Here is a 26,727-nt window from a genome sequence, read left to right on the forward strand (position 1 = left end):
ACGCAAAAAAAGTTCCAGATGTGAAAAATTCTGTAATTTGCACAATAAAGGTTAGACAACCTTTCCCCCAGATACAGGCATACTTTGCATTTCTCTAGCCTCACAACAATGAACTGGAGAGGGGGAGGTGTGTGATTATGAAATATCCAGAACAGCAGGCCAGACAGACCACTTCAACATGACCAGTACTGACTCTTAGGAAAAAGACAAGTTACGAAACAAAACCGAAACAGGAACATGAAGTTGATTGAGTTGTTGCTGGCCCAACTCCTCTCTCTTTCTTACTCCCTCCCACTCTTCCTTTCTTTCGCTACAACCCAGCCCCCTTTTCTTTCAGAGCACATGCGGGTCTTTTAGCCATATCTTGCATAAGAGCACCCAGGCCCGTCTCTAGACTGCAGGAGGCCCTGGTCACTACATTTTGGAGGCCCCAATTCAGCTGTGTCATACGACAAAGAATTCAGGCAATGCATTAAAGCTACAGCATTATTACGAGGAGACATTTACAGATTTTTAAACAGAACAGCTTACCACTGGAGAAATAAGCTAAGGGAAAACATAGAAGTCAAAAATAACTGTAGTTTTGACCGGTCCATTCTAATTTCAAAGAACAAACAATGAATAAGCCTACATATAGTAAATTAATAAACAATAATATAATAAAGCATATAACATCATTTGAAGTATTCTATTACCATTTATTCTGCAATGAAGACACCCTGATGTTTGCACCTATCTGAAATATGACGGAATCAGAAGCTACTACAACAGGTTTTGGTTCATGCTAATTACTGATCTACCTGTGCTCTGCATAGCACAACACAATAGCCTACCCCACTAAGCACACCTTTGAAAGCCCAATATATCATCAACATTATTGCTATGTCCAATTGAAAGAAAACAAAGGAAATTCATAAAACAGTGAACATACCACTGAATATACCATCTGAATAATGAGCTAGTGAGATGGCCGTCGCATGTTTAAAGTGTCCGTTTCACTAAATTGTGCTTGTGGCAGGGCTCTCAAGTGTCACGCATTGAGCGTGACAGTCACTCATTTCGGTCTTTTGTCACGCACTCCCGCCATCCATCGTATTTCTCACGCTGAAAAAACTCTAGGCTATTTAATGTGCAAATATGACCTGGTCGTGCTGCCTTCACCATGGAGGAATCAAGCATGTCTCCCCGAATCCCTGGAGTTTTGCCGTGAGGTGCCACTTATCAGCCAATCAAAAAATGGGCAACACAATGAAAAAAAGCATCCTGGAATTGCACACGAATGATCTTCCGAAAGTTTCGTTCACCTGAGGGAACCACTGGAGCTCCGAGCATCACTCTCCTACAAAGAGTAAGTCGTCTCCTGTTTTAATGTTACAACAAATTCACAATTGTTTGACACAAGCAAAGACAACTAGACTGCAGTTAGAGAATATTTCCCAGATAATTAGCATTCAGTTTTAATGAGTGTTTGTAGCCAACACAGTTTTAGGCAACAGCCTGCCTTTTCACTATAGCTTTGACAACGAACTTCGTTAATAGGCTTTATACATTTGAGTAGGCCTATTAAAATATATAGCCGCCTATAATTCGAATGAATATTAGGCAGACCATAATATTCAATGATGTAATGGGCATTATTTTTCATAAATGTGTTTGCTTGAACATTCTATTCAGATTCCGAGGCTTCTTCACGCCTGGTGAAGTTGTGAATCGCGAGCTCATTAGGCATACTAGCATGTTATAAATATCCTGCCCATGGATGCATTAATCATTGCATCTGTGTTTCAAAGATGTCAGGTAAAAAACAAATGAGTATCCTGTCCTTCGCCCAAAAAGGCCAGATTAGGCCCAGAGAAGGTCGTAAACACATTAGAGAAGGAGATGGTGGAAGAGGAAGAGACAGTGCAGGTGGAAGAGGGAGAGAGAGTACAGGTGGAAGAGGGAGAGAGAGAGTACAGGTGGAAGAGGGAGAGAGAGAGTACAGGTGGAAGAGGGAGAGAGAGTACAGGTGGAAGAGGGAGAGAGAGTACAGGTGGAAGAGGGAGAGAGAGAGTACAGGTGGAAGAGGGAGAGACAGTGCAGGTGGAAGAGGGAGAGAGAGTGCAGGTGGAAGAGGGAGAGAGAGTGCAGGTGGAAGAGGGAGAGAGAGTGCAGGTGGAAGAGGGAGAGAGAGAGTGCAGGTGGAAGAGGGAGAGAGAGTACAGGTGGAAGAGGGAGAGACAGTGCAGGTGGAAGAGGGAGAGACAGTGCAGGTGGAGGAGGAGGAGACGGTGGAAGAGATGGTGGAAGAAACAGTGGAGGAGATGGCTAGAACAAAAGGGAGAAAAGTCCCAGGAGCAGCCACCTACAAGACCTCTTTTAATAGTGAATGGACCTCTAAATGGCCATCTATTACTGTAGGAAGCACCAGCTCATATTACTGGTCCTCAATCGGCCGCCGAGAGAACTCCTGTGCCCATTAAGGTGTGCAGGATGTGACAAGGCACATAAGCAGTAAGGGGCATCAGGCCAAACAGCAGGCACTGAAGTCAACCAGCAGAGTCAAAAACTTGTACTTGCCAGTGACTACAGAGATGAGTGTGCAGGAGGTCAAGGTACATTTAAATGCATAAGGTTGACTACAATGTTGTCTGTGGGCATACGGCAGGGGCGGGGCGGGCGGAATGGGGGCGTTGCCAGGAGGAAATGTCACTCTTGCCTGTCTTCAAAACCTGAGAGCCCTGTTGTGGTGTGGTGGCACATCTATCCCAGGGGAAACCACAGTAGTGTCTAGAGTCTAGAGCAACTGGAACCATAGACTGGAGCTTTTAATGCACTGTGCCAAAGCACACCAGTCTAGAAAGACTGCCACATCAGCCTCAACATCAGCACTCCAGTAGGCAGCAGACAGCTAAATCCAAGACACGACAAATATGTTTCAAATGTTACACGTTGCCTTCACCAAACTCTTGTGACAATATCTGTCCAGTAATCTATCTACATGCCTTGTCTTTCACTTCTTTACTGGACACATGACCAGGCCATTACATTTTGGAAGCAGACAGGTTAGAATGTGTGTGTGCTCCTTGTTTATATGTGTGCCCAGACACAACCTGCTGCTTAGAAACAACCCTTGACAGCACCAACTATAAAGCCAACAGTCATTACAGTTGTCACAGGCCTTCACATTTGATAACAGTAATAGAGCTGAATGAGAAAGTTCTGGCTGTGATCCATCCAGCCAAAGCTAAGGGGTTACTGTCAATGGGCCCAGAGGGTGTCCTCTACTCTGGCTCCAGACACTGACACTAGCCCTGTTAGACTGGGTATACAGGTTAGCTCCCTTCTTCTGTGGACACACAGAAACTGAGTGCAAGCTGGTCCAAATTCAAATTGAGTGTGAAATGATATGTATACAGCTGACCCTTATTTACATATTTTTTACATACCCAAATAATGAACACATTACACACTACTACCACCAACAACACCAACAACACCAACAACAACAACAAAAGCAACAATAACAATACGAATAATTGTAGTAAAGAAAGAACTGAGACTATGGACTTCAGTTCTGGTAGTAACTAGTTGCAATGAATATTTACCCAAAGAGGTTGATACTACAGCACTCTTTGTCCTTGTAATTACTGCACATCTCGTGCATGATACGCTGTACTCACAAAACAATGTTTAATCACTCACCCCTTAATCTGATTATTCTCTCGTGCAAACAAAATACCTCTGATTTCACAGTGTCTGTGAAGAGCATGTATATGAGTGGGAGGGCAGAAATACAAAATGAGGCAAATACGGTGAGGCATCAGGCCTACTCATGATGATTATTCTGCAATCAGTGAAACCATCCGTTATTTTTCAGATTGCCTAATCCACCTGTTAATACATAGAAAACCTCCCTGTGTGTAGGACAACAAAAGTGTGTGAAGGCATGTATTTTGATGGAAGTAGAGAGACCGAGAACATGAGTAAAAAAGTGTGTACTGTATACAAATTTGAGTTCATGTGTGTTGGTCTTACTGAAGAACTGGTGAACTTACTGAACGATTTATTCCTCATTATATATTTTGAGCAGTACTACATGTACAACAGACTACAGACATTTTTTTATCTAATCTATCTTTAAAATTAGTCAAGGCCTTGTGTCATGAAATGACTAAAATGTCAACTACTGCAGTCCCAAGCATCACACAGGCCGACAGCAAGCTTGGCAAAGAACACCAGAAAATGAGTGGAGGAAATCAAGTGCTTTCCCCAAATCCTACCTCTTCACTTGCATGTTTTTACAGTGGTAGCTAGTTCATTATATGGCCAGATAAGCGAGTCTGGCCTGTTCAGCCTTGCAGCAATATGGCTTCAGGGAGCAGGTTCACATGCAACTGAATGTGCACCTGTACTTTACTAAAGTGATGCTTCCCTATACACCAGGCTGAGTTGAGACTGCTTTTCCAAAGAGCCTTGCAGGACTTCCTTCGTATTAACAGTCCGTTCATCAGTATAAGGATAGTATAAGGATATAGTATTATTCAGTATCATCAGTTTAAGGATATACAATGCAGGTTTTGGTGTGCATCATAGGTCAGGAGAGAGGAGAGTGAGATGGTGTAAGCATACTTTGCACCTCTTACCATAAGTGACAGTTTAATAGTCTTCTATCTAATGCAGACCAGCCGACCACAACTGATCTGATATTATAACTCTGATTAAAAAGTTCAAGATCTTCAAATGTGTACCGTTAAGTAATTACTTCTGTTCAGGCACAGATTTCTCCTCTGATGAAAGACTCACATTAAAACAATTTCTGGTTGGAGTTTTTAGGGGTATAGGAAGCCTACAAATAAACACTAAGCAATCACAAGTTTGTTCATCAATGAAATGACTGGCTAAACTTAAAACTAAAAGCAAAACGTACAAACTTTAGGATCTACGTGGATTTAGGTATTCATTCAATCAAGTTTAATCATCGACTTAAGTTGGACATCGGGATTTTAACCACCACATGACAAAAAATGGCATTTACAAATTATGCTTAAACACTTATGAGTCGTTCATCATAACAGATAGCGCTTAACGTTAGCCCACTTGTCAACAACTGTCAACCTAAAGAGCTGCATTTAGGCATCCTGTCCCTAAAGCGTCTGACAAAAAATAAACATCACAGTGTTGTTTGGGGGAGGACCGATGTGTGAGGGTGAGTGAGAGAGTGCGTAGCCTACATGAAAACAAAAACAGCCATGGGAAGCGCACAGGCCGATTCAAACAACTCCCTGCTTGACCTGTAAGGCTGTTACAAACGAATAGTTTTTGAAAATGTAATTAAATCCGATAAGGAGTATCATATTCTATCTCTCTTACCCGTCTTTGCGTTTAGCTTTATAAACGTGCCCGTAGGTGCCTCGACCCACTTTGCAACCTTCATATTCGAACAGATCTTCCACCTTCTCTCGATCGGCCGCGAGCTTTGTTTTGAAGTCGTAATCCATTTTAACCCATAAATATATCTTAATTTACAATAAAATAAAATATTAATTATTACATGCATTAATTAAATAATCTGATCGTTTTATTCCCCCACCATTTCCTTGTTTGGGATTTTGGTCTGCTCCGCTTAATGTTCACTGGCTCGTTGACGTTTTTTATTGGCACGCATGGGTGTATGGGAAAGAGAGTTTTGACAACTCAAAGGTAGCTAATGTAGCCCGAGGTACGGTGTTGGTCAAACTACAATCCGCATATCGCGTTGCGGTTGTTGCACTTGCGTAGTCATACATGTTTTCAAAAAAAAAACGTGGGCATCAATATTGTTTTTTTATGACACAAACCGAGGAAGGACTTCAGACCAAACTTTAAATTATGACCCCCCTCCTTGCAACTTTGATATCATTTGACCATTTGTATTAAATGTTTGGATCAGAGTTTGGAACACAATGCCAGGCGCACACTTATTTTAACAACTCTGTTCTTTCTCAATTAAATATTGTGTGGACGCGGGACCATTCTTCTGCCAGTTTTAATGTTTCTATTTCCCTTGAATTCAATGGTTTCAGTTTATTATGGACTTCAGTTATCAATCACAATTATTTGGATCAGTAATTCTTCGTAAATTAGCATGCATTTGAATTACAATTGTTTTACGTTTCCCTAGAAACGTTCCATGAACTCTAGTTATAATAGTCGTCGTAGTATCCACTTATAAATAGCCCATATGGAGAAGCCCGCCCAACGACTCCATTCCGAGCAAATGCCTTTACGCAACCTTGGTGTAATTGACAGCTTCTAAAACCAATCCAAATTTACCAAGGAGGAGCTCTAAATTGTGATACGTCCAACTTGAAGGTGACGTATCTGACCTGAAGATAAAACCACCACGCACACTGCAATCTGCGCTTTCCACAGTATGGCCGGCGATATTAGCTAGCACTCGCTCACAGTATTCTCTGTAAAAGGGAAGACCGTAAAACCAAGAAACTACATCTGGATTGCTAAAGGACTGTACCTAGACAATAAATTATATCTATCAAGCAAGGACTTGTTAAATTGAGAAAATAACCAACGTATAATTTCTGTTGTTGGTGTCTGTTGTCTCACGATGGAAGAGAACGGTGCACACTACTTCGAAGGGACCGAGAAGCTCTTGGAGGTGTGGTTCTCCCGGCAAGATGAGACCAAAGGAACTGGGGACCTCCGCACCATTCCAAGGTTAGTTTGTTTCTCTGTATGTAGCATAAATGGAAGGGATGAATGTGACATGTCATTCAAAGTTTGACTGCTAGCTTGCTAGGATTCCAGTTTACATTAGCAAGGACTAATTTGTCATTCGGACTCATTTGTCAATGATCTAACATTGGCTGCTCGTTGATGTTGTACGATATTAAACATCTTATTGGCTTAGTCGATGATAGTGCTATGACAAGAGTCATCGAAACGATCAGTCGTTATCAATGTTGACTAGTTGTGTTAGCTTGCTATCTGCTAAGGGAATAACGTTAGCTAGCTAGCCTGACTTTCAATGTGAGTGACTTGTATTCGGCTCGCAGGAACCAGATGAGCTTGTTACCATCCCCCATTCTTCATTTTTCTTTAAATTTGAATTAAATTGCCAATCGTCAGACCTTATAAATCACCTCGTATATTATTCATACAAACAATAATTTACAATGGGTAATGCATTTGTGGTCACATAAACCACTTTTGTGTAAAGTCAAAGTCCTTGACTGCCCAGTCAACGAATGAATGAACTGTACCGTTACTGTTGATGTCAAATGCCTAACCTAGTCGAGTGATTCGTAAGTCCGTCCAGTTTCTGGTTGATTGTCAACGTCTTCATTTTTGGTGTGATTACAGTGTTCAGACAGATATTCATTAGCTTCTTTCAGTGTCACCAAATGCACATTTCACCGCCCCCTACGTTGTAGTCAAATGACTAGTGCGCACTATTTAACTGAGGTTAAAATGACTATGCTAACGTTGTGCTAGCTCTGGCGCTAATTCTACAATTTCTCAGCGACTGCGCAGTTTTTCTATCTGAATCGCAGTGACCGTAATCTTGTGGTTATACCCTCGAAATCCAACCTGTGTACAGGTTTAAATATAAGGGCATCGTTTAACGATAAAAAGGTGTCATTGTGTACATTTGCCCGTAATTTTCTGCTTGTCTTTTTCGTGTGACGCATGTGGGCCTGAGCATGTGGCTATGCCCGAGACAGTCCGCAGTCAGGTCCGAGTGAGATGCCGCAATGCTTCCTCAAGATTTATCACATCTGCAGAGAACAATGATCCGACAGCAGGTTTATTAAAACACTAAGCATGGTTGACCTTTGCGAAATAGATGCTTGTTTTCCTCTTCAATACAGTTCCCCCAGTATCCATTCAATAGGCTACTCATTCATTTGTAGCCAGACGTTGTAAATGATCTGACTAGCCAGTTCCTCTTCTGCTACCTTTAAAAAATAACTTAATCGGCAGTTGCCGTTTGTTCAACACGCGATTTATACGAAATCAACGTAGTATTGTCAAAACGCATATGTTGATTGTCAAGATTGTAAATATTGAAGCTGCCTACTCCAGTAACTGTCATGCTTTTGAGTAATACAGTAACTTATTCCTGCTTTTAGTGAATCCTTGCAGGCCGCATTTGCCACTACTTTCCATGTGGATGTGTCACGTTTTATGTTCGTGACACTCTCTCCTCCCACGTCACTGATTGGTTTGGAGCATGTCGGCTCAGTAGTATATGGCTGCAGCCTCTCGGACTAGATCCCATTTGGGTTCCTTTGCCAAGTTGGTCTGCGGACTGCAGACAGATGTTGAGGTACGAGGGAGGCGGAGACGCATAGGACCTCGCGCGCACAATTGGGGGCGTTACCACAAATTGAGCACCTATAATATCTCTGGCTCAGTATTTCGTCAGAGACCGCGTGCAACTTTGGGTTTTATCATAGAAAGTACGCACCTCAAAGACAAACCAGTGGTGACGAATTAAAAAAACGTTTTATATGTTTGACACTAGTTTTGAGTTGTAAGACTGTCTTTTTTAATTTGCCAGTGTATCACAGTCACGGTGTGTCTTCACAATCTCCCCTGAGAGTTGTCTTTACTTTCTTGATATTACATGGTTGGGGAAGGCAGATGTTGTCAAATCTCTTGATTTTGGTTTTACCCCACCACCTTCTAAAAGTTCCTTGAACTTCTGTATGCTATCATTATGCTGCTGTTGAACTGCTTTGGCCACGGGTTAGAAAAAAAAGGAGCCCATTCAATCCAGAGGGAGAGAATGGCAGAGTAGTGGAGTATTAGCTTACCAGCACCATCGTAGAGAAGTACTGTCAGTAGACCACGGGAGTTGGGCACCAGCCAATGTCCAAATAAGTCCACAAGAGCATCTGATTCACAAATCTCACTCGTCCATCTCTCTTTGACGCCCAAAGCAGGTTTTTCTGTTGTGATTATTGGTCAAATCTGAAGTAGTGTTCTATGTAAAGTCACCACACAGGGGGTTTTGTCCCATCTTAGAATATCTGAAGGATGTAAGAATATGTATTGGTTAGTTAGGCTATATTCTGTTGACTATAGTAAGGTTTATAAACTATAACAAAGTAATCCTTTTGGGAGTTTTTTGTGAAACAGGGAATTGTTTCCATAAAGGCAGGCTTGTGCAGAAGAATAAATGAATCACCAGTGGGACAGAAGTGTTAAGCATGTCATCCTTACTGTATTTCCTGTTATTATAAAAGTGTGTAGACAAATACAGGGGATGACCCAAGTGTTAATTGTACCTCATTATACGGTCCACGGTCAAGTTGTGTGGTTACACAATTAACTTCGCATGTTGATCCTCAGATTACAACAAGGATATTGCTTTCTTGACCGTTAAGTCTGTGAAATTCATAAGCTTTTTTCTAACAGTATCTTAACTTTGTGGTCAAGTTGTTTTACAATGTGTTTGATTTCACCAAAATGCCACCAAATGCCCCCACCCCCACCCATACCTCCTAGTGTTAAACTGATCAGACACTGGCGTCAGGACAGGCTCAGACACAAGGCTGTGGACGTCCGTTGTTACCACACTATATCCTTGCATTACCTCAATCCATTCTTGCCTTTGAAAGATGTCACAGGCCACAGCCACCAGAAATAGCTGCAGTGTCAGTGTCCTCTCTGACACATGAGACGCTGGATTTGGTCTCCTCTTCACAGTTGTCCGCTCGGAAGTGTAGCCATAATATGTCACAAGTGTGTAGGAACAGAACTCTGTGCTATTCACTCATCCCTTTGGCTAGTTTCCACCTGGGTTGTACCGTATCAATTTGAAATCAACTGAAACTGTTATAACTTTCTATTACATGTTTTGTTGTGTTAATAGTGGAATGTTTATTCTCTACAACATTAATTTCCTACCAAGTTTCCTTTTAAATTAGGTTGAAATTGCCATTTCTCTGGGGGATGGGCACAAGTAATTACATTTGGTCCACAGGATATATGAGCATGTGACATTGTCTGAGAAAGCTATGGTATCTTCCCCTGGGAAATTGTTTTGGGAGTTCAGTGCTTATTGACTTAACTGATGAACACACACCACTCAACCTGCTGTTATTCGTCACAGATTCAACCGTCTCATTTACTGCCCATGGGTAGTGTTTCTATTAGATGTCATCTGCTACTGAGTTCAGTGGGCAAATGGATCTTCCTAGGCAGCTGCTCTTCCTTTACTGCTATCTGTCATGCTAGGGAGGTTGTAAAATGCACCATAATCTAACACTGACCTACCTCCTGGCTTTTGTGGATGGGAGCTACTGTAGGGCCAATAGTTTTCCGTGAAAACGGAAAACGGACGGAATACGCAGAATGGACCATCTGAAACGGAATGGAACATTGAAAACAGAATTGCAACTTTTCAAATGGAAACATAATTTTGTGCATCAAAATCGCCCAAAACCCGACGTGGAAAACACGGAATCACCAAAAACGTGACACGGAATTTGCTTTTTTTTGACGCGGAAAACTATTGGCCCTACTACTGTACACATTGAGCATGCTCCCACCATGACCCGTGAGCGACTGGTCTCCCAGCCTTGCTCTGAAGAGCGCAAGAGAACCAGTGCAGTGAAACACGGCGAACCACGCGTCCCTTAGAGAGGCCTCAAACATGGCCTCAGTACTAGCTTCCCCCTCAGCAGCTGTCCTTGAACTGTAATGGCAGGTGGCGGACCGCCAGAATGGCTCTGTATAGCAAGACATGACTTGGTCCCTTCACCTGTCTTTGGCTTTGTTTCACAGGCCTTGGAGAAAATCACATTGTCTAAGCATAGATAGATAGAGAAGTCATTCCCTCAAGATAGATCTGTGTTGTCTCTTGGCAAAGGTTGCATACATTGGTTAAACTGTTGGGGCTGTACATCTAGATTCAAATATTTAGTCCAAGTGTTAATGCCTTATTTACAGAACCAGCAGAAATGAGATCACCCCACACTCCTGCAATATAGATGAGTGTGTACAGCTAGGAAGTTCAACGATGAGGTGTACTGGGTTAATGAAGTAATAGTAGATGGTTGTTTGACCTCACACAAAGCCATCAAAGTGTGACAGTGTGTTTACATACAAAAGCAATGTATTATTTGTTTATTCAAAGAAAATGTCTACATCACGTATATGATTTCCATCCTCAATTTCATTCTTTCTCTCTTCTTACATTTTGCAGGTTTGAGTGGGACAAACTTCTGGAGAATGTGCACTGTTTGATCATTAGTGTGACAAAAACTGACAAGCAGGAAGCTTATATACTCAGGTGAGTGTCTTCGGCCGCCTACGGGTTCACCTTGTCTTTGCCCCTTTCCCTTTTTACTCACGGAGGATTAGACCGCAGGGATTAAGCAGGGCTGAACGTTTTTCCGAGCTAGAAATGCTACGATGGCTGTGTGCTCGAATCGCCACAGTGGCTGCATGCCGTCTCCCCCTCTCTGTCCCTGAAGCAAGTCAGTAGCGTGTGGAGACGACATCACATAGCCTTCCCTAACTATTGTCTGACCCCTGATATCACTTTCTACATACACACAAGATATACTCTTATGTTCCTGACCAGAAATTAGATTCTAAAGGAGGTAGATGTGCACACTCAAACACAAAGACCCACTCTCATACATTAGAGACATACCACAGTACTCGAAAATGTTCACAGTCTGGTTATTCTTCTGCTGATGACCTCTAGCCTAGTTGGCTAGTTGCCTAGTTTTGTAACTTTAAATTCCTAAGGTTTTGGAATGTAAACCAAAGTCAAAGGGGGCAAGAAAGCATTAGTGCATTCTTTGAAATAAGGCTAATGAAGATTCATTGTTCAGGCAATCTGATGTGTGAGTTGCTTCTCACACACCCAGACCCACTAGCATCACTCTAACGGAGAAAGTCTGAACGCCAGGCGACCTTGCTGAAAAGACTAGAGCTCAGCCAAGGATGCAAGGGAAGGATTTTCCATAGCAATGCCCTCGCCAGCACCCCACCCCTCCCCTCCTCTCAGCCTCCTTGGAGAGCGTCTGATCCCTCTGCCTCGCTCTCTCCCTGCCTACTGTTGTCATGGGAACAGGGCTCTTATTCCCTCTGCAGTGAGCCTGTCTTTGCTGACGCGTGTGTCTTTGCTCAAGAGAATGGCCCTCGCTGTTCTACTCCATTTTAAATAACAAACACAAATTGTCCGTCTGTTGTGGTGGGTCACACCTTAGAGCCAGACTGAATCCCTACTTGCATCATTCAGATTAAAAGGATTAAAAGGGCTGTACATTCAGGATGTATGTCTACAGCTGGATTTTCCTTTTATGGGTAAAATGTAACATAGATTTCACGGTATGGCTTTAGTAATGACATTCTATTTCACAATGGTAAAATAAAATAAATTCAACATGTAACTATGCTAAAGGCTTAACCGATTACCCATTATGATACTAGTTGTTGTTGTTGCTGCTGCTGCTGTTGTTGTTGTTGTTATTGTTGTTATTATTATTATTATTATTATTATAATCAGGATTTTGGACAGGAGTTTCAGAGATGCACACTCTTCTCATACTCACCAGAAGCCAACTAGCTCTACTAAGTAATACACATATCTTCATACTTCAGCATCCACACCCTGAGTAGTCACCTGGTATCCAGTTCATGACCACGGCCTGTGATTGGGGTCAGACCGAGACCAGTGTGTATTCCCATCCGCCTGCAGTGCGATGCGCTAATCAGTTTACTGTTGTCTGATTAGGAGTAGCCTGTGCCTGAGTAGCTGTGAGCCATCGAAGGGATCGCCGAGGGCTGAGCAAGTTATTATGGTCTGGTCGTCATGTCATTGCCGGCTTCCCACTTTAATTAACTTCGATGCGTATAGGTTTCCTCAGTCTGTCTGTGAACACACGGGGAGGGCCGTCAATGTAGCTGCTACTGTTTTAGCTTGGCATTTGAACTCTTAACGGCAAGAGTTCAGTTCCTCAGAACTCCAGAACAGATGACCGACGGCAAGTAGATGTATGTGTAGGGAAACCTTTACTGTAACTGTGACGGGTAATAGAAACTACTCAAAGTGTAGTAATATTCCTGGTCATTAGCCGCTGTTACCTGACCTGCCTTATCTAACTTTTATGAACTCATTTTATGAACTAAGTAGATCTTTATAAGCAGTGTGATGATAATAGTGTTGTACCTTATTAAAGGCATGACGAGGAAACATTTTAAACAGTTTTGCTGTCGTGTTTGTTCTTTTCCAGTGAGAGTAGCATGTTTGTCTCCAAGAGACGTTTCATTTTGAAGACATGTGGTACCACCCTCTTACTACAAGCGCTGGTACCCCTGCTGGAGCTCGCCAGAGAGTACTGTGGCTTTGATGCCATTGAGGTGAGAACAACACATCCACTTAACACTTGGCTTAACATTACAATCGACACTACACTTTACGTACATAGATCTAGATTCCTCATTATGCCCTACAGGCAAGTCATTATATGAACGTGTTATGAAACCGTTTTTCACACATTTGGTGAGGGTGTTCTTGGCATTGTCTTTAGTAGTCAGAGGTAGGCTAACCCTTACCCTAGACACATTGCATTATTTAATGTTTTCTTTGCTCCTCTTAGAATTTCTTCTATTCTCGCAAGAACTTCATGAAGCCCAGCCATCAGGAGTTCCCTCACCGGAATTTCCAGGAGGAAGTGGATTTTCTGAGCCAGATTTTCCCGAGTAAGACTACCAAATCCACGGACAGGTGTTCCGAGGCCAGATAATTGTCTTCAATTGTAGTGTGTTAAGTGTAATAACGTTCTCTTTTTCCCTCTTAGACGGGGCAGCCTACTGTATGGGTCGTTTGAATTCTGACTGCTGGTAAGCTCATGTCTTCCTTCCATTCATTAGTGGTAAACGAATGAAAGAACCAGTCTGGGTTCAGATTATGAAGCTGCCCTCTGTGTTGTCCAGTACTCATCTCCTGCCTCACCTTGCTTCTCCAGGTACCTTTTTACTCTGGACCTGCCAGAGTTTTGGGAGAACAAGCATGCCGATCAGACCCTGGAAGTTCTGATGAGTGATCTTGACCCAGCGGTGATGGACCAGTTCTACATGAAAGACGGTGTTTCTGCAAATGATGTCACTCGTGTAAGAACAGCCTTTTACAGTCAGCCTCTAGTCACCTCGATAGATGTTATTCTACACATTCAGATTGCGTTCTTAGCTGTAATCTATTTCTAAGATATTTGTGAAATGCAACGGTTAGTTGACATATTGCATCAGGATGTTGCATGCTGTTGTGTTTCAAAATGCAGCCACGGAGTGCAGGATCCTTTTTCAACCCAGGTCATGACCGGCCATTTGATAACATAATGCCAGAATGGCTGTTTGACGAGTTTGTTTTTTGTTTCTACAGATGAGTGGAATACGTGACCTGATCCCAGGTTCTGTGATTGATGCCACAATGTTCAACCCTTGTGGATATTCAATGAATGGCATGAAAACGGATGTAAGTACCTCTGGACAATCGTGTTAACTGTACTACGCACATAACGAAGATATGAAGAAGTTCTCCTGTCTAATGGGGCGTGTTAACTGTACTACGCACATAATGAAGATATGAAGAAGTTCTCCTGTCAAATGGAGCGTGTTAACTGTACTACGCACATAATGAAGATATGAGGAAGTTCTCCTATCTAATGGAGCGTGTTAACTGTACTACGCACATAATGAAGATATGAAGAAGTTCTCCTGTCGAATGGAGCGTGTTAACTGTACTACGCACATAATGAAGATATGAAGAAGTTCTCCTGTCTAATGGAGCGTGTTAACTGTACTACGCACATAATGAAGATATGAAGAAGTTCTCCTGTCTAATGCAGAACTTTGTTTTGATTGCTCATCTGATTATGTGTTTTTTTGACTGTTTTGTTTGATGTCACAGGGAACTTACTGGACGATCCACATCACTCCAGAGCCAGAGTTCTCCTACGTTAGCTTTGAAACCAACCTCTCCCAATCATCCTATGAAGATCTCATCCACAAGGTTGTGGATGTCTTCAAGCCAGGGAAATTTGTGACCACGCTTTTTGTCAACCAGGTATGCTCTAATATAGGCACACTTTGGTACGCCTTGTAAAAATGTATCGTCACTTTACTAACTAATGGCCGATGAAACTAATTAATATTTGCTTTCTTTCTTTCTTTCTTTCCCTCTTTCCTTTCCTTTCTGTGATGCAGAGCTCCAAATGTCGCAGTGTTTTTTCCTCCGCCCAGAAACTCGAGGGCTACAAGCGCCTGGATCGCCAGTTGGCCCAATTCAACGATTACAATTTTGTTTTTAACAGTTACGCCATGAGCCGCCAGCAGAACCAGCAGAGCTGAACGAGAGAAATGAAGAAAAAGCGTAAAAAGAAAGGCGGACGCCGAGAGCGATTGCTCGGCGTCCGTCCTTCTCCTCCTCCTCCTATTTCCTCTGTTCTTCTGTCATTCTGTGTTGAGGTTCTTGGCCATGATAAGGATAATAGCACCGAGGCCAAGAGGTTTAGTTTCCCCCTGTCAAGTTTGAATCGTATGCCTACTACTTGTACCTATAACTTAGCTATCTTGCATGAAAGCTCTCCTGTTCGTGTAGATATCCTAGCTCACTCTTGCTGTGATCTTGAAGTGCATGTAGAGGAATTACAGCAGCTCTGTTTGGGGCGGTGGGGGAGGAGGCGAGGGCTTCGTCCTCCCTTCCGCCGCCACGGCCCCTTCCTGCAGGTGTCCCCCCTCATCCCCCACAGACAAGGCTTCCGTGCCCACTAGGCCTGAACCCTGGCATGCTGAGATTGGGCCTCGAACTCTAATGCACATTGTGTGGGTCCACCAAGCCCCTCCTGTGCCTCACAGCTCTCTAGATCTTTCTAGATCCTACTCTCTCACTCTTTTGAAGTCTCTTAAGCTGATAGTCGCTGTGCGAGAAAATAACACACACAATGCAACAGTTTGGGTAGCTTAGACGGCTTCTTCTTTTTTATATTTTTTTTTTTATAGATTTACCCTCCCCTTGTGTGTGTGGTTTGGTTGTTCTTGCACACAGGCTTCTTTACGCAAGTAGTAGCAGCAGATGGCTCACTATTGGGTCGACTGGATGGTCGTTTTAATTTTTCACTTGGACTAAGCCTATGGCCGTTTCCAAGGCTAAGTTTTCACCTCAACTCTGGTTATGCGATTTGCTGTTAATTCACTGGTGTTGGTGTCCACTTCAATAATCTGAAGTGATCCAGGATATTGTAAGGTTTCAGTTTGGGTGTGTCTTCTGATCCCAATTGAATGTAGATGTAAACCAAGGACACTACAATTTTAAAAACAAAACAAAAAAACACATTTTTGGAGTTTGAATGTAGTTCCATTTGAAAGCTGGATCTGGGAGAAATAAGGATCGTTGAAGGTTGTAGTTGGCCTTTCCTGTAGAATGTTTATTTACTGAGGACACCTTAGGTGTGGGGTCTACACCTGGGCTCGCCAACAGCACTGAGGTCATTGTTTGATAGGAGGTGGGGTGTGAGTGTGGGGTGCGTGGTCTCCTTGCTCCCACCACAACGAAATGATGCTTGACCAGTGCTGTGCAGCTCCCCGCTACAGCATAACTGTGAGTGGGTCGAATGACGCTTGACCAGCTCCCTTCTCCATCGTAACTGAGTGGGTCGAATGACGCTTGACCAGCTCCCCATTACATCGTAACTGAGTGGGTCGAATGACGCTTGACCAGCTCCCTTCTCCATCATAACTGAGTGGGTCGAATGAATTGAGACTCTTTTGCTTCGAACAGTGCTAGCCCAGCAAAAGCACTTTCTCTTTTGCGGAAACAATGTATGTCCAGTCCTGTCCCCTCACCCTCTCTGTTACTATAACTTTTTCTTTTCTCTCTCTGTCTCTCTTTCCCCTCCCGTACATGAATCGGTGACCCACACAATGGGGCTCCAACCAATCTGAGCATGCCAGGGTCATCCCGGATCATTCCACACCTAACTGTTGCATAAACTGCCGTTTTATTAATTTTATTGTGCACAGACGTTTTTTTTTTCTCTCCCTGCCCCACTGTCATGAACTGGTCCCCCAAATGTGACTCCTCTGCACTTTTTTTGGAGTTCGCAATCAATGCCCTTTTGTTTACGTCCACGGAAAGATCCTGTGTTCCAATGGTGCATGTGACTACTAGTGCTGTATTGCTTGACAGTTGTATGTGCTGCATTTCTCGTTCCTCATGTATAAGTAAAACAAAAAAAAGTTAAAGAGAGAGAGAGAGAAAGAAAAGGAAAAAAATGAAATCTAAGTACTTTTTCCCCCCTCACTTCCTCTTGTTTAGTTACATAAAAATGCATAAAAGGAGAAAAAAACTGTAGCTGATAGGATTGGGGCATCCTGATAATGTTTTTTATGAGAACAGGTGGTGTCTCCTTCCTAATATTTGTTTCTTTTTTTTTTTATGATGATTCCCACCTAAAGTGCTGAAAGCAGATCTGTGACTATTCAGTTGGTGTTGAAAAAAACCCGTGTGGGCTTTTGTCATTCGATTGCAGTTTTGCTGAAAGGCATTTTAAAGAGGGGACTGTTCTTTTCCATTGGCCAGTCAGTAGTCTTCATGAAGCTTCTCCCGCCAGAGATTGCAGACTGAGTGGTGAAATTTGCTGACTTGAGAGCAGGAGAAGAGACCGGTTTTTAGTTGAGGTTGGGTTGGAGACTAAAGCCCTGAACTGCTTTCAGCACTGTGGGGATATTTTTTTATTTTTCTTTCATAAGGATAGGAACGAGTTTTAAGTAGAGAGACAGAACACGGATAAGCTCCTATAAGACTCTGAAAGGATGCGAGTTGCACACTGTTGAAACCGACACAGACTTAGTTTCTGAAGAAGAATGTGATATTACAAGTGGACCACTTCAATGGAGCGACACCTCTCTAGGCAAGGACCTGCGCAATGTTGACAATTGGCACAGTCTCCTCCAGTAAGGCCTGTTGTGGATTGAGGAGTGGTTTTGTTCAATTTAACTTTTTGCCAGAGGACCAACCAGCCAGGTCTTTGCCTTCAGATCGTGCTACGCTTCAGATTCGCCATAGTTTAGAAGCAGCCATAGTTCTATAGGAGCGTATATTGTACTAGAGAGGACATTTAGCATAAGCACTGTCAAACACAAGAAAAACCTTTATTTTCTGGATGAAGTCATATTTTGGAGCGCAAGTTTGAGAAGTGGGTAGTTCAAGTTGACATGGTTTGGAGCATAATGGGGTGTTTTGTTTTGTTTACTTTCTAAATATACAAGATGACTAATGATATTTTTTGCAGTCAAGCTATTTTTTTACAATACATTTTTGTAAGGGATGCATTTCTGCTGCGGACCAATTACATAGATTTTTTTTGTCTGTATTTTTTATTTTGGATGTCAAGTGTTCCAAACTTTGAATTTGTTCTGAAGTTAAGCGGCTAGATAATCAAATCATGTTTTTCTTTTATTTCTTCCTATTTCTCTGCCTTCCCCTGGTATTGTTGCAATCCCTGGGAAAGGCAGATAACACTAGCCTCCTCTCCTGCGAGGAAGGGTGCCATGGCAGGATTTGGTATCAGGATGTGTCGAAGGGAAAACTTTGCTGTTCTAACTCTCTTGCTACTCTCGGCTTGGTCAAGATGTGCTAAATATATCTGTACTGAGCTTGATGCTTTAATAAAAAATAAAATAAAAATGCATTGGTGTCATGACTGATCTTTTTTTCTCCCAAACAAAAATTTGATGATAAGCTTGAAGGTGACCAACCAGGTAGACTGCATTATTCATACATATATTTTCAATTGTAATACATGTGTTAAGTGGAAATGACAGGCCTTTTGTCACCATAAGGGCATCAGATGAACGCTGCACTGAAACTCAAACATGTCTGACATTACCATTGATGGGCAAGAAAACTAAAGGAGTTTTGTCCCCAGTGTATAAGTACTGGAAAGTAAACCTGGACATAGTGTGAGAGTGTCATTTATCATATAATGTGTTAAAGCTACAGTAATTCGTTTTGGTCTAAAGCCATCAAGTTACCTTGCAAGCATTACCAACAGCCCCGTTGGCAGTGATGATGCCAGAGTGTGGCTGGTGGGAATGACGTGCTTATCTGTCCCTTCACATGAACATATAACATCAAAATTAATTTTGAAGACGATACCGAAACTAGTTGCCTGATAAAAGCATCTCACAAATGAACAATTTTTTTGCATATCATTGCTTTAAAGTGTAAGTTCACCCTAAAAGACGGTTTTTGAGCTATAAACTAAATTATATGACTGAACTGTGATGAGACAACAACGCTGGTGTAAATATTGACAACATTTGCATAAAACAATCTGCATTTTATGGGCTGAAAGTGGCTCAACACGCCATCTACTGTTTAAATCATCCTGAACCTTACAAGGCCGATGCTGGTGTAGAGTCAACAGTTTGATACGTCTCTTCATCATGCTATTCATAAACTATTAGCATTTTTCAAAATGATGCAGTGAGTGGAGTTTCAGACATAGCATTGTGAAGGTTAGTGCAATGTGCCACTAAGGAAAATGGAGTGTAGTAGACAGGATGGTCATCACTGTATTTTGGCACCAACACAAACGGTGCTTCTTATTACAGATTCAGTTCTTAACTTGCTAAACAAAAAAGTTTACTCCAGTAATTATTTACAATGAAAATATACTAGTAATTGTACATGACAAACTTATGTTAACTTTTTTCCATATCTGTATTTAGCTAAATTGGGCTTTAATGCAATGTTTGCATTAGTTCACATAGGCTCTATTTATATGCTAGTGCAGTGGGGTGGCACCTGTTGTCTAATGTCACTATGTTCGGTGGTGGATTGAGCAAAGGCAAGCTGAAAAATGGCCCTTCAGTGACACCCACTGGCCACAGAAACAACACACAGCTACTTCAAAACATGTTACCATAATTAATTTAATAATGAATGCCATGGTCAAATTGTGACTACTGGCATGTTATATATGAAATATCACCTTTGTAAGGAGTCACTTGGTTAAAAGCAGGATGGAAACTTCTTATATGACCCGATTAGGTTAACCATCAGTGGTATGTCAATAGAAGTTGGCTTTATTGAATAACAGGTACTCAGAAGAATTTCACAAATCACTGTGTGTTTTAATGCTAGGTGGCTTTACTTACACAAGCAAAAAAACAGTATCTCTGTACTTTAATGCATTATATGCTTGGATACACAGCTCAGTTGGTATGCTATTCGAAGGTGTGAATTTTTCCACAATACAGAGAACTGATCTCATATAACTAACACAACTCTTCCCCAACCACAAGGAAACACCCTCACACAAGAGACCATGATCCCTTTTACACTGAAGCCAGCTCCTCAGAATGACTGATACATGATGGATCTAAAGCGCTAAAACTTATATTTGCAGGTGAAACACGCAGTTGTGTGTATGCACTGTATGAAGTCCTCATGCCTTCTCAGACAGCACCTACCAAAGCTGGAATGAAACTACTGAGGGTTGTGACTAAAGCTGATGGTCTGTCAAAGTCAGGCACCCAAACCGACTGAGAGAAAGGCAAGCAGACATTTGGATTAGCGAAGGAATAGAAAGCCAAACAACAAGGACTCAGACACATTTTCGAACAGAGGAGAGAGGTACTGGCCGCCCCCCTCACCTGCGTTCCTTGTCCTTGGGCCTCCTGGGGCTTCGACTACGGCTGCGGTTGCGGCGGGTGTGGCTCTTGTCGCTGCTCTCGTGCCGGTGCTTATCCCGGTGCCTGTCGGAGTGTTTGTCCCGGTGTTTGTGGTGGCCATCCCTGTCCCGGTCCCTAGAGCGTGAGCGTGACTGCTGACGACTTGGTTTCTTCTCCCGTCTGCTCTCGTCAGTCTCCTGAAAGGGAGAGGAAGAAGAACACTGCCTGAGTCAATCAGAAATGATCATTAGCAGAGGAAGAAGACAAAGAAGAAGACTGCCTGAGTCAATCAGAAATTATCATCAGCAGAGGAAGAAGAAGAAGAAGAAGAAGAAGAAGAAGAAGAAGAAGAAGAAGAAGAAGAAGAAGAAGAAGAACACTGCCTGAGTCAATCAGAAATTATCATCAGCAGAAGAAGAAGAAGAAGAAGAAGAAGAACACTGCCTGAGTCAATCAGAAATTATCATCAGCAGAAGAAGAAGAAGAAGAACACTGCCTGAGTCAATCAGAAATTATCATCAGCAGAAGAAGAAGAACACTGCCTGAGTCAATCAGAAATTATCATCAGCAGAAGAAGAAGAACACTGCCTGAGTCAATCAGAAATGATCATCAGCCAAAGAAAGTACTGCACTTTCAACACCATCGCCAATTAAACATTGACACCACCAAGGATCTGATGTTGGGCAGCGGTTCAACATGTTTTGCCAATTTCAAGAGAGATCCAGGGGCAGCACACAAAGAGGGGAATGTGTACATCAGTAATGGCAGGAAGTCGTGGATCTGGGCAAACATACGATTTAAAAAGGGAGCTCCTATTTGCAGTGTCATAAATACAGACATAGGGTTCGAATACACATAAGCGTTTTTTTTTTAAACGGGACGCTAGAAAATGCGTTGATTCCTATGGTACAACGCGCTTTGCGTGAAAGCGTGCCGTACCATAGGAATCAATGCATTTTCTATCGTCCCGTTTTTTTTAAAAAACGCTTATGCGTATTCGAACCCTAAGCAGGGTGCAAGCAAACACGCAGCAAACAAGAAGGGACCGTTTCCTTTCTGACCTTAGATTTCTTAGGCTTTCTGGCCTCTTCATCATCAGAGTGATGGGAGTGATGCTTCTTCTCTTTCAGTTTCCTGTCAAATGCCTGATGGCTTCCACCTTCCTTTTCTTCATCTTCATCAAGCAGCAGATCATACCTGGAACTGAGGTACGTGCATGAAGGAAAAGGAAGCTGACCATATGGAACACAACACACTCCCTTAAGTCTTCTCCACACAACATGTTTTTCAAATAACAGTATTTAGGAATGGCAACATTAAAACATGGCACCCCAGCCTGTGTCGAGTCTGTGTAGAGTGTGACACCAGACCTGAATGACAGATGCAGGACATAGCTTATCAAGTCAGAAGGATACTCTTGCTTTGGCTTTGCTTTCTCTTTTAGGGCCAGCTTGTTCCTGCTGTCCTGATCTTTCTCATAGGCTTTGAAGTCATCCTTGGTGTACTTCCCACCTTGAAATGAATAATGCACACTATAATAATATATGATGACACGGACATCCTGAGGTAAAAATGATACCTAAAAAAAATATTCTCAACAAAGCAAAACATCTAACGCAAAACCAAAACTAAATTCACGTTTTAAGTCAAAGTTAAGCACAAAACACGTTTTGGGGGTCACTCCTAGAGTCTGCAACACAAATTTGCCTATTAAACACCAGTGCAGTGGTATCATAGTGCAGTGGTCTGTATAAGGGAAATCTGCTTTTACCTTTGCCTTTAAATTTGATCTTGGCCACTGACTGGCTGAAGTCCACATGTATCCGCCGGTCATCAATAAGCACATTATCCATTTTAAAGTATGCCTTTTCACAATCCTCCTCCTAGAGTACACACAATTAAAGATACATTAAACATCACATAAAGAAAACAATTATTCTTGTTTTAAAAACTGACGATTTAGTCCAGTTTGCAACCTGAAGATGCAATCAACCCTAAACCAGCGTAATCCAAAAATGGTGACAAAGCAAGAGGAGTTACTACATTGATATTGACACTGCACATAGTAATGAATTTACCTTTTCAAACTCTATGAAAGAATAGCACAGAGACTCCCCTGTCTTCCAATCTCTGATGATCTCACAGCTGTTATGTAAAAAAGACAAAATTAAAAAGGTAGGCAAGTCCATGTAAGGATGATGGATATAAACCCTTTTTTTGTGAGCAGTGAGCATCCTTGAGCCTTAGATATGTGTGCCAGTCCCTATTGAAATAGACCAAGCCATGTGCTTAGAAATAAAGTAGCCTTGCTGTCTGTGAACCTTACTTCCCAAGCTCACCAATGTGACACAATTGTTTGTCATTTTTGATATGATTAATACCTTTAATACCTCAAAATCCAGTGAAGCCTGAGTCTCATTATGGGCCAATGTTTCCTGATGTTCTTACAGATCTGCCCACATTCTGCTGTCTAGCTTGCATATACTGAACATGTTTACTGTGAGGAACCATTTTACACAATAGGGCACTGCCACTGCCAAATCCTTTACTGAATGTCTTTAAACCAGTCGGCTACTTCACAAATTAAGCTAAGCAGCGCGGCGTTTCATAAAATTCGACATGCAACACAATCTATACTCCACACATAACAGAATGATTTGTTTTGTACAGAGACCTTGCTATGGAACCAAAGCGGGAGAAGATGATCTCCAGATCTTCATCAGTGGTGACAGGGTTGAGTTTGCAGACAAACAACACATTCTCTGGAGGTTTAACATCTGCATCTGGCAAATCACCCACCTATAAAACATTACACAGAGGTCCAGAGTGAACATTTCCAAACCACTTTTTAGACTAAATGTAGTGAGATACCTTGACACTGATATTAGTACAGCACTAGCATCAACGTCTGCATCTTTTTTCATACTCAACTAATACATAATCACAACTGCATCAAATGACCACACACTAGCTTTGTTTTACTGCACTTAGTGTCCACTTGGTGTCCACTAGATATTCTCTCTTCATACATCTCTCTTATTTTTCTTATTTTTATGTATTTCTATGAGATGATTGTAATTGTAATGAGATGATTGTTTGTGAAGCGACCTTGGGTGTCATGAAAGGCGCATTAAATAAAATGCATTATTATTATTATTATCTCACAGACTACAAAGACGAAAACTGGTCTCTCCTTCTCACCATCTCAAGCAGTATGGCCTGGGTCTTGGCTTCCTTCTCCTGAAGGATTCCATCAATCTCTTCAGTGGTCCTCCCCTCGTTGTCGACTATCGACTCATCCGCTCCAATACGACCACTCTGTCAAAGGGAGAAGCCATTAGTGTCAGAGACGGAGACTGTTAATCTTCCATACAAGTAAGCATGATGTGGGGGGGGGGAAAGGAAAATACAACGAAAACAACATCTACTGCAATCTGCAGCAATACCAGGGCTTTCGCTTCCCAAAACTGCTTTCCAGCAGCGCTCCAGATCAGTCCTTTACAAATACTCAGCAGAGCATATAACTCTGAGAGGACAGTAAAGATTGACAACCGAAACTAAGACCAACACACTTACATCTAACTGTTCTTTAGTGGGCTCAGGAGAACGATCTGGAACAGGCAGGTTGAGTGGGTCATCAAAAGGATCCTCTAGGATCACAGTGTGGTTGATCCTAAAAGTGAAAGAGGGTTCAGTGCCGTTGCTCAAATTGTATACTATTCCAAATCATGCAGAAACGCATGTCTGCAGTGCATGTCATCTGTATTCACCATGAATGCTTCTTCATGACATTTGCGCTTTTCCTTCACATACGTCTTCTATCATTTTAAAACAAGAATCAACCGATTACTTCCCATGTGAGCAAAGATAAGATAAGATATAAGTTAAACTTGATGTCGACTAACCTGATGTCCTGAAAAGGGACAAAGTCTTTGTCGACAAAAGTCTCATTGATCTTCTGTAGCACATCCATGCCCTCTGTCACCTCCCCAAAAACGGTGTGAACCCCATCCAGGTAATCCAAAGTCTCCCCTGTGGTGATGAGAAACTAAATAAAAGAGGGTAAAGACATTTAATATCCTAAACACAACACTGAATTTGAGCATGGCTTTCAAAGAATGTGAATTTGAAGTGACAGCAAATATCCAAATAGTAAAGATGACAAAAAAAAAAAAAAACAATCCTCGCTACTTTCAGCTTTAAAAAGTATTTTTTAAAGATTACAGCAGTGTGTCAAGTCCCTTCTCTTTGCCCTATGTTGAGATGTTAAGACTTAAGAGAACCTGAGAGCCATGTTGATCACTGCCGTTGTTCACCATGGATAGGGTGCCCTTCTTTTTGTGTTTAATCCTGGGGACTTTCTCTGCATCGAAGAAGCGGGCCTGCTCCCCATAGAGTTTACTGGAAAATATGATGTGGACATTAACTCACAAGTCACACCAATACTCTTGCTAACAGGTGAAAGTTTAGGACTACACAATTACTTTGATTGACTATATTGTTCAGCACTCGGTTCTTATTACAGACATATGGCAAAATTAGATCTATTCCATCTTCCTTCACATAATAGATCGGACAACTTGTGGCAGAACATTTTGCACCCGTTTTTAGTTTTGGGTCACCGAGATATGTGAACGCATGTTGTGTGTCATTATCAACGAAAGTACATTTTGATATTGCCATGACCACCACAGTTTACATGAATGTCTGGTCTGGAAAGAGGGGTTACCAGAAAACGGACTCTCCTCCACGACCCGTTCCCGTGGGGTCTCCAGTTTGCGAGATGAAGTCTCTCTAGTTAGGTGAACAAACAGATGGTTTATCTTATAATGTCCAACCAAACTAAACAGAAATATTACAGTAAATATTATTTTTAAAGGTTTATTCGTACCTGCACATTATGGAATAAACAGAAGTTGTAGAACTTGATCTTGCATAACTTCAAGAAATTCAGACACGCTGAAAATATGAAGTAAATATTACAAATGCGTAACATTGATGTTCCGAATAAATCTAACGTTATTAATCAGCAACTCGACATGGAATGAAGCAAACTTAATGTAGCTACCCAATGCTGAAAGTAGCTAGCAATATGTTGAAGCTCTTAATGCTTTGGTCTGCCAGTGCAAGACACTGTTTTTTTGTAGTGTAGTCTGTATTACCAAATTTAAATAGCTAAAACGTTATTAAACGATAGCGTTACCAAATGTGCACTAGCTAGCTGGTTAGCTTACAGCTTTCAGCCAAGTTGGTCTTCCAACAGTAACATTCAAGGAGCATCGTCGCTCCGATAAATGTATAGTTTTGAGTGTTGTAACGCATATGGTCGTTATTATAGAACCCCATAGTGAAATGTTTATAATTACTTTTCGGTCTTTCGTCTGTGTATAAATCAACAACAATATCCCCAAGAGTAGTTTCAAGCAGGACCGCCATGCTTGTTTCGTTATCTGACGTCACTGCAACGTCTGACTGCGACGTCTGATTAACATAGGGGAAGGCTGGTCTCTAAACCATAGCCTACGCTGTGCTGCAAACTCATTTTTATGTCGATCCAAACGCAGAGGATGCTTCGAAGGTATCGACACTAAAAATGTCTGCTAGTGCATCGTTAATCCTTTCCTTAAGTTGTGAAAAAAGTAGCTGTAGCAGACTTGGCCATCTTGAAGTCTCGGCTGAAGCGTTGCATAAAAGTGGAAAAAAAAAAAAAAAAGATTTGCATATAATGAACCTGATATTTAAAAAGCAATGGCATATCCGCGACTTCTGTCGTACCTTTCTTGTCTTTCTAACGCTGAACAAGGTGTAGCATAGGTTGCCAGTAGAGGGCAGCTTCAGACTGTACTGGGGAAAGCAAATATCAAGAATGGCAGCCTATTGTTGCGCCTGTAAATGTAAGGACAAATGTGCAGACTACTGTAACATCACTAAAACTGTGTCTGTATAAGCAGGAGTTGGACCACTACTTCACCCTCCCATCAATTTTGATTTATGTTTTATGCATGATTTAAGTGAAAAGTTACCTGGCTTACAAACTGAAAATATAC

The 26,727-nt window shown here is 41.9% G+C and overlaps 3 protein-coding genes across 3 annotated transcripts in view; 1 reads left to right on the plus strand and 2 right to left on the minus strand.

Annotated features, from left to right (window-relative positions):
- Positions 1-5,489, minus strand: part of cdk19 (cyclin dependent kinase 19) — a 49,466-nt gene extending 43,977 nt beyond the window's left edge. The window contains exon 1 of the mRNA XM_080860550.1: positions 5,353-5,489. Within this exon, the coding sequence (XP_080716676.1) occupies positions 5,353-5,480 (128 nt within the window). The 5' untranslated portion in view covers positions 5,481-5,489. The remainder of the gene's footprint in view (positions 1-5,352) is intronic.
- A 910-nt stretch (positions 5,490-6,399) lies between these two features.
- On the plus strand, positions 6,400-18,690 carry amd1 (adenosylmethionine decarboxylase 1). The gene is made up of 9 exons (XM_080831921.1): positions 6,400-6,696; positions 11,195-11,281; positions 13,236-13,362; positions 13,602-13,704; positions 13,803-13,845; positions 13,971-14,115; positions 14,384-14,476; positions 14,912-15,067; positions 15,208-18,690. The coding sequence occupies exons 1-9, from the start codon at positions 6,587-6,589 to the stop codon at positions 15,349-15,351; spliced, it is 1,008 nt and encodes a 335-aa protein (XP_080688047.1). The 5' UTR covers positions 6,400-6,586; the 3' UTR covers positions 15,352-18,690.
- Positions 18,691-20,092: 1,402 nt separating this feature from the next.
- On the minus strand, positions 20,093-26,122 carry ppil4 (peptidylprolyl isomerase (cyclophilin)-like 4). Its single transcript, XM_080833718.1, has 13 exons — positions 26,047-26,122; positions 25,572-25,639; positions 25,410-25,474; positions 24,964-25,081; positions 24,586-24,728; positions 24,257-24,353; positions 23,882-23,998; positions 23,355-23,479; positions 22,759-22,825; positions 22,452-22,563; positions 22,096-22,192; positions 21,742-21,883; positions 20,093-20,876 (listed from the first exon to the last, which is right to left on the minus strand). The coding sequence occupies exons 1-13, from the start codon at positions 26,114-26,116 to the stop codon at positions 20,658-20,660; spliced, it is 1,440 nt and encodes a 479-aa protein (XP_080689844.1). The 5' UTR covers positions 26,117-26,122; the 3' UTR covers positions 20,093-20,657.
- Between the last annotated feature and the right edge of the window lie 605 nt (positions 26,123-26,727).

This window comes from Sprattus sprattus (assembly GCF_963457725.1).
Source record: "Sprattus sprattus genome assembly, chromosome: 2".
NCBI classification, from domain to species: domain Eukaryota; kingdom Metazoa; phylum Chordata; class Actinopteri; order Clupeiformes; family Clupeidae; genus Sprattus; species Sprattus sprattus.

Excerpts from the sequence above, each read along its gene's own strand:
- amd1 (XM_080831921.1), top strand. The coding sequence starts at position 6,587 with ATGGAAGAGAACGGTGCACACTACTTCGAAGGGACCGAGAAGCTCTTG. Across the intron at positions 13,846-13,970 it reads CGTTTGAATTCTGACTGCTG|GTACCTTTTTACTCTGGACC; the intron begins GTAAGCTCATGT and ends TTGCTTCTCCAG. Across the intron at positions 15,068-15,207 it reads CCACGCTTTTTGTCAACCAG|AGCTCCAAATGTCGCAGTGT; the intron begins GTATGCTCTAAT and ends TCTGTGATGCAG.
- ppil4 (XM_080833718.1), bottom strand. The coding sequence starts at position 26,116 with ATGGCGGTCCTGCTTGAAACTACTCTTGGGGATATTGTTGTTGATTTA. Across the intron at positions 24,729-24,963 it reads GTGATCAACATGGCTCTCAG|TTTCTCATCACCACAGGGGA; the intron begins GTTCTCTTAAGT and ends TCTTTTATTTAG. Across the intron at positions 22,564-22,758 it reads CTTTCATAGAGTTTGAAAAG|GAGGAGGATTGTGAAAAGGC; the intron begins GTAAATTCATTA and ends TGTGTACTCTAG.